This window comes from Leptopilina heterotoma, unplaced genomic scaffold (assembly GCF_015476425.1).
Source record: "Leptopilina heterotoma isolate Lh14 unplaced genomic scaffold, ASM1547642v1 Lhet_22, whole genome shotgun sequence".
NCBI lineage: Eukaryota > Metazoa > Arthropoda > Insecta > Hymenoptera > Figitidae > Leptopilina > Leptopilina heterotoma.
In genome coordinates, this window is record NW_025110937.1 from 782534 (window position 1) to 794719 (window position 12186).

General features: G+C 19.6%; 2 protein-coding genes across 3 annotated transcripts in view; one reads left to right on the forward strand and one right to left on the reverse strand.

Annotated features, from left to right (window-relative positions):
• The window catches only part of LOC122502053 (protein pinocchio), a 65350-nt gene extending 53881 nt beyond the window's left edge, over nucleotides 1–11469 (reverse strand). Inside the window, exon 1 of the mRNA XM_043611923.1 lies at nucleotides 11304–11469. Within this exon, the coding sequence (XP_043467858.1) occupies nucleotides 11304–11454 (151 nt within the window). The 5' untranslated portion in view covers nucleotides 11455–11469. The remainder of the gene's footprint in view (nucleotides 1–11303) is intronic.
• The window catches only part of LOC122502045 (ankyrin repeat domain-containing protein 6), a 208774-nt gene that overhangs the window by 55730 nt on the left and 140858 nt on the right, over nucleotides 1–12186 (forward strand). The gene's annotated exons all lie outside the window — the stretch shown is intronic.

The window sequence follows — 12186 nt, forward strand, 5'->3', positions numbered from 1 at the left end:
GAAAACCGTTATTTGTTATAAACAATTCAAGTGTCAAATTATTAGTAAAAAAAATTTTAATTGAATAAAAAAAAGGATTCGTTTCCTTTTTGATATTCTATGTTTACTTAGACATATAAATATTTAAAAATTCCATTTTATCGAAAAGTCACCTGGGAAGTAAATAGGAAAATAAAATGATAAAAAATTCTATTTAGTCTTGAATTCCTTTTTTGTATTTTCTGTTCAAATTCTCCAGGGAAATTATTTTGATATTCGTCTCTTTTGCAATGTTCACATTCTGAATTATTTTCTTCACATATTTTTGCAAAAAAAAAAAATAATTTATTTGCGTATTCAGAATTTAATTTATTTAAGATTTTTTTCTTGTTTTTTTTTCTCGGTTTATTTTAATTCTAAAATCGATTGTCTTTATCACCTCTTATAACAATTTCATTCAAAATTTAACACATCGAATTCCTAATTTGTTTAGGAAAATACAATTTTTATTAAAATTGTAGTAAATTTATTAAAATTGTAAATAAATTTTATTAAACAAAAAAGTTAATTATAACCTTCTCCGCAGAAATTCAATTATTTTCAAAAATTTTGATGAGACTCTTTATAAGAATTTAAATATTTTTATTTTGATTTTAATTAAATTTTTTGCAAGAAATTTAATTATTTTGAAAAATTTGGTTTAATTAATTTTATCGGAATACAACGATTATTAATATATAGATTATTAATTAATATTATTATTTTGATACAAAATTATTAAATTAATATCAATAATATTATTATTTATTACTCATTATTATTATTATTAATTTTTTTTAATCACAACTAAAATATCGCGATGCTTTGTAAATTAATTTTAGCCACATTAATCATAAGTAGTTGGTCATACTAAAAGTAGTTTACTAGGGCATATTTAATGTAAAATTGAAACATTAAAATTAGATTTCCAAGAACTATGATAAATGTTGTTATAAATATTATTGTCGTCTATTATAAATATTAGATTGAATTTTATGATTATAATGACGAATTTACTTTACTCACACTAATCGATGGTCGATTATTACTTTATTATAAAAAAGGATCACATTTATAAAACATAGAGACAAGAAAGAAAAGAAATTCTGCACTTTTGAGACGAATAAGAATCGATTATCGATTAAAGTGATAAAGAACAAAAGCATTTTTATACAAACAATAAGATCGCCATTATTATATCTATATACTTCTCAATTATAATACTAATACACTTTGAAATTTCAACAACAAAATTTATTTTTATTTCTATTCTTATTCAAAATTTTCTCATCAAAATTAAAAAATTTTTAATGAACTTGTTCATTAATTTTCGAAATTAGAAATTAACGAACTTGTTAATTAATTTTTGCATTTAAAAATTAATGAACTTGGTTAATAATTTGTGGATTTAAAAATTAATGAACTTGATAATTAATTTTCCAAACTAAAAATTAACGAACTTGTTCTTTTAACATTCAAAACTTTAAGGAACTACTTCAATTTTAAAAATTAACAATTAATTAACTTGTTAAATAAAAATTTAAGTTAAAATTTCAATAAATTAACACTTTTCTTTTATTTTTAAAAAAAGAAAAATCTACTAAGCTCGTTATCAATGACAGAAATATGAAAACTTTTATAAATAGACTTGAGCTATATTTTTGAATCCACATCATCATCATCTTCTTCTTGTCATCCTTAAATTTGCCATCAGTGATAAAAATGAAAATTACGATATTTCTCATTTCTAAAGAAAACTCATAAAGATCTATTTTTATTCTTATCTGTGGTTTCAATTTTTTTTCCAAAGTTTTATTTTAAAAAAAGAAAATCTTTTTGAAATAGTGACGTTATAGATGATTTTGGAAAGAAAACTTTTTTTAAAAATTCTTTTGGTATGTTAAAATATTACTCGAAGGGAAAAAAATTGTTTACGCGTAATTTTATTTTATCAAAACACTTTCAAACCAGTAAGAAAATTTTATCATAAAAACTGACCTATACGTGTGTTATAAAAATTTTCTCAATGAAGGTTAAATCTTTACAACAATCTTAAATTTCGCAATCATAATCACTTATTTTTATTTTGCAATTTACGTTCTTTTTTTATGAACGATTCTATTTATTTAAAAAAAAACTGATGAGCTTTTCAATTTTAAATTCTTTTTCATTTTTCTTATCAAGCATCAAATTGTCGGAATTATTTGATATTAAAAATCAAACTAACTTTCTTCTTCTTCATCATCTCTTCGTATAAAAAAATATTTTTTTGTTTAAGTTCTTATGAATAAATAATTAAAAAATTTTTTTTTTGAATTAAACAGTATTTCTTTTTATTTTAATATGAAATTAAAAAGTTGCTCGAAAAGTTTTTACTATGGAAAAAAATTAAATTATTCTCAAAATAAAATTTTTTAAGTATCAGAGAATTTTGTTTAAATTAAAAATAATATAAAAATTATAACTATAATTATTTATAATTAATAAATTTATCAATTATTATTTAATATCGATTAATAGAATTATTAAATAGAAATTATTTGTTTTAATTTTTTTTTTAATAATAATTCTAATATAAAGTATTCTTTCCTTTTTGTTTCAGGTGAGTTTATCAAATGTTTCCTGTCGAGTTTATTTCGTAAGTAAATATAATTATATTGATAAATAAAATGTGTATAATAATTTATCAGAGGAATAATTAAAAAATTCTGATTCGTTTATTTGACGAAAATTATCAACTCCGTAATATTTTTATTTGCGATAGTTAAAACTGAATTCTCTTTTTTTAAAACTAAATCCCCTTTTTAAAAATTAAAATCCCCTTTTCTATTTTTAATATTTTATTTATTTGATTTTATTTTATTTAATTTTTTATCTCGTGAAAGTATTTTTTCATGTGTAATAAAATTTTGTTAAAAAAAATTTTTTTTAACTAAATTTTATTACACATGAAAAAATATTTTCACGAGATAAAAAATTTATAAATCTAAAAATAATTTAGAAATAAATGTAAAAATCCATAAAATTATTTTTGTAAAATAATATAAAAAAATTTATTTTTTAGTTTGTAAATTTTTGTTAATAAGGCAAAGTTAAATTTTTTTTTGCTCCCTATAAATATGTTATAAACTTTCTTTCATTTATAATTGTTGAACATTTGATTTATTGGAGGATGATAAGAATCATTTTGAATATGTTAATCTAGAACTGACATTTCTTCTTTACGATACTTTTGAGGATTGCGTTTCTAATTATAGAATTCGAAAAAAATATCATTCTATCTCTGGAGAAAATTATAAATAGAATCTCAAGTCATACACCTTGTATTCAAATATTTTCATTTCAAGTTAATAATAGATCGAAATATATCTGTACTTAAAAGGGGTTAATTTTAATTTTATGCCTCTGAGGAAATTAGTTTTTCTTTTAAATTTTTCACAATAATTCTTATCGCAAAAGAAAAAAATTGATTTGATTCAATATAACCGATTACTTGTCTATTATTATCAAAGAAATATTTACTTGAATCAAATAATTTTTTATTTCAATTTTTATTTTATTTGCAAAATGTTATGTTTTATAATTAAAAAATATTTTTCAACTAAATATTGTTGATTATAATTAAAATTTATTTTTATTTATTTTTCAAACTAAATAAATACTCAATTAGAATATTTTTTCATTTCATTTTAGCAATTTTTTTAAAAATATTGGAGGACGAAAAAATATTTATTTGAACGTTCAAAACTTTAGAATTTTTTTCTAATTTTGTTATATTTTTTTCTAATTTTTTTTTAATACTCCTCTCAATTATATAAGTCCAATTGTAATTAATATTAGCTAATTATATGTTTATTCATACATTAGATAATTGTATATTTATACTCGTGAAAATCATCTTTCTCTTGCAAGTCATCATCATATTTCAATTAATGTAAAATTTATATATATACATATACGTATAATGGAACAATAAGAATAGACCAAGGATATTATTTGTGATAAGAAACGTAACAAATGTTACTTAACTATTGGGATTGCACATATATAATGTCATAAGAGAAAAATTATTATTTAACAGTGTATTAAATATACCCAGAAAAAATTTTCCGCTCACTTTTATGAAAGAAAAAGAAAATCTTTTTGCTCTCATTTTTAATATTTACAGAAATTTATTGTTTAATAGAAATTAGAAAAATAATTTACTTTAGATTAGTAAAATTTTCTTTGGAAAAAAAAGTATAAAAGTGGAAAATTTTTTCGCTGTTTTGTAAAAATTATTCTTTTATAAAATTTATTCTTTAAATTTAAACAATTATTAGAAAAAAATAATTAGTATTTATTTAATTCCATAAAAAAATTGATATTTTATTTTAGTAAATTACGCTAATTTTGTATAAAGTTTGTTAAGACTTAATGATTTCGAGAGTTAATTAATGAGGAAATCCGTCTGGCGCCATTTAATTGGAAGAATTTCTATTATCAGATTTAAACTTTGTCTATATAAGAATTGCTACCATGATTTTTCGTAACATTTTGATAAAATGTAAACAGTAAAATAATTAGATTGAAATTTTATTTGCAATAAAGATTTGCTTTTGTTTAATATATTAAAAATATCTTTTTATGGAATTAAATTAGAAATTTAATTTCTTGTATAATTTTCATAATTTAAATTAATCATTTCATTTAAATGAATTTGGTTCAATTGAACTTTATTTTTGACCAAAATAATTTATTTTTTGGTTGAAATAAATTTTCTTTTTGAAATAAATTATTTTTTGGAAATAAATTTTCTTTAGTTCAAATTAACTTTATTTGGCTGAAATAAATTTTCTTTGGTTCAAATCAACTTTATTTGGTTTAATTTAAACCGATTTTCTTGGTCCAAATAAATTTTTTTTGGTTCAATTCAACTTTATTTGGTTGAAAGAAAATTGATTTTTATTTTCTTTAGTTCAAATAAATTTTCTTTGGTTCAATAAAACTTTATTTGGCTGAAATAAATTGTCTTTAGTTCAAATAAATGTTCTCTGGTTCAATTAAATTTTATTTAGTTCAAATAAATTTTATTCGTTTAAAAAATTTTTTATTTGATTCAAAAAAGAAAGTATAGTAAAAAATTTTTATTTATGTCGAATAAAATATTTTGGTTAAATTAAAAAATTTTTTTTTTTGAGGATAATAGACAATAGTTATAAGTTTAAAATTGATTATTCTTCAAAAAATCCCTCCAAAGCTTTCAAATATCAAATTCAAGTCTTTGGACTTTGTTAAACATTTGCATAGGACTCAAGATAATCCGATTTTAATGTAACTAATTTTTTAATATATCCTTTGCAGAAAATCTACTTTAAAATTTTATTACTTTCCTTTTTTCTATCTTTTTACACTGAAAAAAAAATTTCTTTGATTCAAGTAAACGATTACTTGTCTATAATCAAATAAATAATTATTTTATGTAAACCAACTACTATTACTTGCCTATTAAAAAATAAATATTTACTTTTTGCAAGTAAATAGTTATTTGAATTAAAAGAATATAATTATTACATGTGTCAATTAATTATTTATTTGATACAAATAAATATTGTTTGTGTTAATTAATTATTTGTTTGTATAAAATAATTATTATTTGGGCCTAATAATTATTTATTTGTGTCAAATAATTTTTATTTGTTACAAATAATTTATTATTTGTGCCTATTAATTATATATTTCTATAAAATAATTTTTATTTGTTGCAAGTAATTATTTGCTTGTAGGTATTAAATAATTATTATTTGTGTCAATTAATTATTTGTTTGCATAAAATTATTATTTGTGTCAATTAATTACTTTTTTGTATAAAATAATAATAATTTGTGCCTATTAATTATTTATTTCTGTCAAATAATTATTTATTTTTGTCAAATAATTATTTATCGATGACAAATAATTTTGATTTAAGTCAAATAAATTGTATTTGAACCAATACATTCAGTATTTAAAACAAACACAATTTAATTGACTTAAATCAAAATTATATTGTTGAAGTAAATATTTAATTGACATAATAGACAAATAATCGGTTCGATCGGTTCTTTGAATCAAATACGTTTTTTTCAATGTTAGTTCCAAATAGCAAAAAAAATGAATCGATGCGTGAATCTGAATTTTGTTTTTTTTTACGTTCGGATTTTTTTTCCTTTGAAATTTTTTCAAAAACTGGACACAGAACAAAAGTTTATATATACCTGGAGGGAAATTGTTATCAATATTTTATTATTTTCTTATCGTCTTATCAGATTTTGTCAGAATGACACTTAAACTCCCTCTCTCTTTCTCTCTCTCTATATTTCTCTCTTCACTCTCTGCAATGAAAGAACGCGCGATAAATTTAAATATAAAAACGAAATCAGAAAAAAAATTGTATAAAACACAAAATTCGATTAGGGAATCGAAAAAAAAAATTAAAAATATTGAGATTACTTTACACCAAATAAGTTCAAGTGTCATCATTATATTATTTGTAGGGGGTCTGATATAAACCTCTTTGTTTATGTGGAAAATTTCACTGCACCAAAAGGAGGAAGTATATCTCATAAGAGAGAATGACTGGTTGAAATAATGCATTTATCATGTTTCTTTGCAGTTATAAAGATCGTGTTTTTCCATTAGCATATAATTCGAAGGTGACAGACAGTGAAATAGATAATTTTAATTAATTATAGAATTTAATATATTAATTAAAAAGGAGGGGGGCTGAAAAAGAAAACGTCTTTATATTATTTATAAAACTATTTTTGAACAAATTTTTTCTCCTCTTCATTTTTTTTATCACAAATAAATTATTTAAATTGTGAAAGTTGAATAATTTACGATTATTATACTTTTTCTTTAATTACTTGATTTTTTAAATATTAAATTCATTTTTTAATTACTAAATTTTTTCAAATTATCAAATTACTTCTCTACTTACTAAATTTTATTTAAACAATTTTTTATTAATAAATTAATTATTTAATTACTAAATTTTTTAATAACTGTATTTTTTCATTACTAAATTTTTTAATAACTAAACTTTTTTATTAATAAATTTTTTACTAACTAAACTCTTCAATTTACTCAATTTTTAATAACTAAACTTTTTAATTAATAAATTCTTTAATAACTGAACTTTTTAAATTTGTAAATTTTTTATTACTGAATTTTTTACTAACTGAACTTTTCAATCATTAAGTTAATTTTTAATTAGTAAGTTTTTTAATAACTTAATTTTTTTATTACTAAATTTACTAACTGAACTTTTTAATTAGTAAATTTTTTAATAACTAAACTTTTTTATTAATAAATTTTTTACTAACTAAACTTTTTAATAACTAAATATTTTAATAACTAAACTTTTTAATTACTAAATATTTTAATAACTGAATTTTTTAATTACTAAATTAATCTTTTAATTATCTGGATTTTTTTATAACTGAGTTTTTCAATTACTAAATTAATTATTTTTAATTACTCAGTTAATTTTTCACTGATTTTAATTTAATTAGACGGTATTTATTTCTAAATGCATTTATCTATAAATTTATCTATAATAGTTGCCAATAAATTGTTATTATTTAAATTATTTATTTACCTATTAAATTATTATTTATTTTCTAACGTTTTTGATTTTATCACTCAGTCATCTTATAGTTAATTTATTATTAATAAAATTATATTTACCTAAAATGAGAACAAAAATTTTTTTAATTTAATAATTCGTAAAAAGTTTAAGAAAATAAAAAATACTTTATCAGATTTTTCTAAACAGGTGAAAAAAAATTATTTTTATGAAGACTAATTCCATCTGTTTGTAGAAACGTTAACTCTCTCACTGATAAAGTAGAAATTCGTATTTTACAAAAATTTGATGTAATTAATTTAATTAAAATAATTCCAATGAAAAAAAAAATTTGTTTGTAAAAAATTTTTTTTTCAGTTTTACAATATTGTGCGGATAAAAATTAATTTCCTTTTGAAATATTCAAAAACAATTTCTCTGAAAAATAAATTTTAATAAATTCTATAAAATTAGAATAATTAAAAAAAAAGATGATTGACTTTAGACAAAATAAATGGAGAAATAAATAGAAAAGTAATTTTATACATTTGATGATTAATATATGGATTTAACATTGGCTAGACGCGCGTTCTCAAGAAGAAAGTCGATCCCAAGATCCAATTTTGTCTCGTCGAGATCATGTTTCTTTATTCTAAAGATGATGAAAAGGTGATCCGCGAGACTATTATTGTGACTATCCAAGTCATAATGAAGTGATAATATAAACTTAATTTATATAAACTTTTGCCTCACGCGTGCGAATGAACCTTTCATCTTTGCAGTTCTTTAGAGAAAAAAAATTTAAAAAGAATTTATTTGATTCAAATAAACTTTGGTTTAAATAAAAATTATTTAAAATAAAAATTACACTTGAAATAAAAATTATTTAAGTACATAAATATTTATTTAATATATTGACAAATAATGGATTATTTGAATTAAATACATTTTTTTTCAGTGTGTTTAATCAATTAATTTATCCAAATATAAATTTTTCACCCTCACACGACGTTTTAGTAAATAAATCGTAGAAAACATTTTTCTTGTTTCATTTTTCAGAATTAATAATAGTAATTATTTTTTGTTCACTTCATCATTCGAGAAATCCATTGGAGTGTTTCTAATTGTTCGATTATATCATTTATTATTTGATCTCAATGCGCAAAACTTCCCACGATTTTTTTTCATTCTCAATTTATTGTAATAGTTACCTCATTAATAGTGTAAAAAAACAAGAGAAAAAAGAAATTAAATTTTGCAGGAAACGATTTTTTTTATGTATTTGTGTACAAACTTGACGGCAATAATAGTTTACATAACATTTTCTAAATGGTAGCAAAAAAATATTTTCAAGTTCTACAATTTTTTTTTAACTTTTAAAAATTATCTAGCAAAATTTTGTTTTGTTTTCTTTTTTTTCGTAAATTGAATTTATAATCTTTTTAATTTTTCGATTGTTACTTTCTTTTTATAGTTTTTATTTAAAATTATCTATTCTATTTTTAATATTTGTTTTAAAAAATTTAATTATTAAAACAATAATTTAAAAAATAAAAGTATTTCATTAAAATTTTTTGGAAAATCAAAATTTTGCAGAATTTTTAATGCAAACTTTGGAAATAATTGAATTTTTCAAAATTATCATTGAAATTTTGGGAAAAAATTCTTAAAAAAAGAAACAATTTTTGAAAATCTAATTTTCCCTGAATTTTAATTGAAAATTTTGCAAATAATTGAATTCACAAAATTTTTAATAAAAAATCTTTTGAACTGAAAATTTGAAAATGAAAATTAGGTTTAAAAAAATATATCGAAATATTTTTTGGAAAAGTAATTTTAAGAATTATTTCATTATCTTTTTTGAAAATTCAATTTCAATTCAATTTTCAATATTTTCAATTACAGTTTTTTGAAAATTCAATTATCTGAAAATAAAATAATTATCTACATTTACATTTTGTTGAATTAAAATATTAATTAAATTAAAATATTATTTTAATTAAAATATTTGTAGAATTAAATTTAATCTTTTTCAAAATGTTTAACATTTTTAAGAAAAAATTATTTTATTAAAACTGTCCAAAAATTTAATAATTTTTGAAAAATTATTCAATTCGAAGAAATAAAAAATGATATGAATACAATAGAAATAAAAAAGAAAAAAACAAAATAAAAATATCGTGTTTTTCGATTTTTTTCCTGTATCTTTAATCGACTGACGCGATCTTTTGTAGGGTTTAAAGTTGATCAGATTTTTTTTTTTAATAATATTTTTATATTTATAAAAATACTTTTTTTAAACTCGATTTTTTGACTTTTAAACACATAAACTTATAAGAAATTTAGGGATTTCACTCGAAAAGCTCTTATTGTTATAGAGACAATCACGAGGCACATGTGTGCACGACAAAGTATAAATATACTAAATTTACATAGGTAATTGCATTCTCGATTGTCGCACTTCGTACACCAAACTTGCGTCATTGAAATTCGAGGTCAAACAACGGTACGGGACAATTAACAAGATTCCCCAAAAATTTTATCCCCCTTCCTTTCTGTAATTTACAATTATTTTTTGCAATTCTTTTAAATTTAAATTTAAAAATTAAAGTAAAAAAAAATAAAATTTATTTTTTCAATTTTAAGAAATTCAACAATTTATAATTAAATTTATCAAATTAAAATTTCTTTACATGTAGAAAAAAAGAACGAAAAATTTATCATAAAAAAACGAATGAAAAAGAAATGAAAAATTTACCGTAATTATCATAATGAGAAAAAAAAAGGATGGAATTTTTTTCTCACAATTAAATAATCCGTTAATGATAAGAATTTATAAAATTTTCATGATTTGTGCATAAACATTTTTCGATTTATGTATTTCAACTAAAAAGAGATTCTCATGATCATGAATTGTGCTAATCAAGCTTATTATTATTTATATGCTGCCACTGCTATAAAACGTGATATTTTAAAATAATTTCTCACCTCTATGAAATATGAAAATATGTATCTCACTTTGAGTGTTCTACCTATTGGACGATCAAAGTTCTGATTTTTTTTTTTTTTTTTTTTGCTATATCTTCCAATAATTTTCAATTCCATTCAAATTAATTTTTCTATTTGGATTTCAAATTTCCTTATGTTCAAGTGTAATAAGAAGTTTGTAAATTTTTACAATTTTATTTATAAATTTAAATTTTAGAGGAAAGTATGAATTTTTTCAAAAAAAAAAAAAAAAAGAAAACAAAAATAAACTTTTAAATTGCTATGAATTTTAAAACAATGACTAAAACTTTTGTTATTCCTATAAATAATTAAGTTTATTTTGAATAATTAAATTTTTTAATTTAAATTTCATAAAATAATTAAATTTTATATAAATAAAAAGGATTTAATAATTAGTAAATGTTATTAATTTTTTTTAAATAGAAGTTTGACATAGTAATTTTATTTTTATCTTTACTTTTTTTTTATTTTTTTTAGGGATCAGGGAAAAAAAATTTATTTTTGTGGCAAGATTAATTGTTTGTATAAAAAAAATTACAAAAATTAAAAGAATACAAATTATTTGTAATTAGAGAAAGTAGAGATGCGAGATTTTTTAGTAACTAGAAACTTGGATGAAATTTTCTGTTCATAAAGCTTGGAGATAAAAAAAAATTTTGCAATGATGATAGCATTTTTTTATTATTACCTTTGTTAACGCCAAAGTCTCGATCTCGAAAATTGATTTTATGAAGGACAGTTTTTGCAGATGCTCTACGAACTATTGTAGGCGGAAAATCTGGATCATCGATGTCAAAGGAAAGACTTTCTTCGAATTCGGTTAAATTTCCTCCATTCATTTTGACAATCACTATAAAATTTTTGTTTTAGTAAAATGCACTCTCAAGGAAATTAATTTTCCCACCCAAAGAGAACGTTAATTCATTCTCAAATAATTTTTCATATATAAAATTTTTTTTTGTACTACTTTTAAATTTTCTTTCAAGTAATTTTAATTTTTGTTTCAAATAATTTCAATTTTTGTTTCAAATAATTTCAATTTTTGTTTCAGAATATTTTCAATTTTTGTTTAAAAATAATTTCAATTGAGTTTTTAATTAATTTCTAAATTCTCATCAAGGAAGGTAATATTTTTCTAATAAAAAAAACTTTGAAAGTAATTGAAATAGTTATTTGATAAAAATTGAATTATTCGTATAAGCGAAATTTTATAAGTTTAAAATTTATGCTAAAAATAAAACTTGAATGACAACGCGTTCACGAGAAGTTGTTAGAGGGGTGTCAAAAGTTAACGTACAACTTCCGGGTGTTAGCAATTTTTGTTGATTAATAATGGTTAAGTCTCAAGTAAATGAATTATTAATTTATTGTATACAATATAGAAAAATTTTTTTTTCAATTATACAAGAAAAATAGACAGTAAATTTACAATTACAACTAGAAGAGAAAAAAAGGTTATATTTACCTTTTAAATTTTTCTTACATAACACAGAAGAAAATTTTATGTTAAACTAAATTATGCAAAAATTTAAAATAAGAAATAAAAAATTTTAATTAATAAACAGTAAATT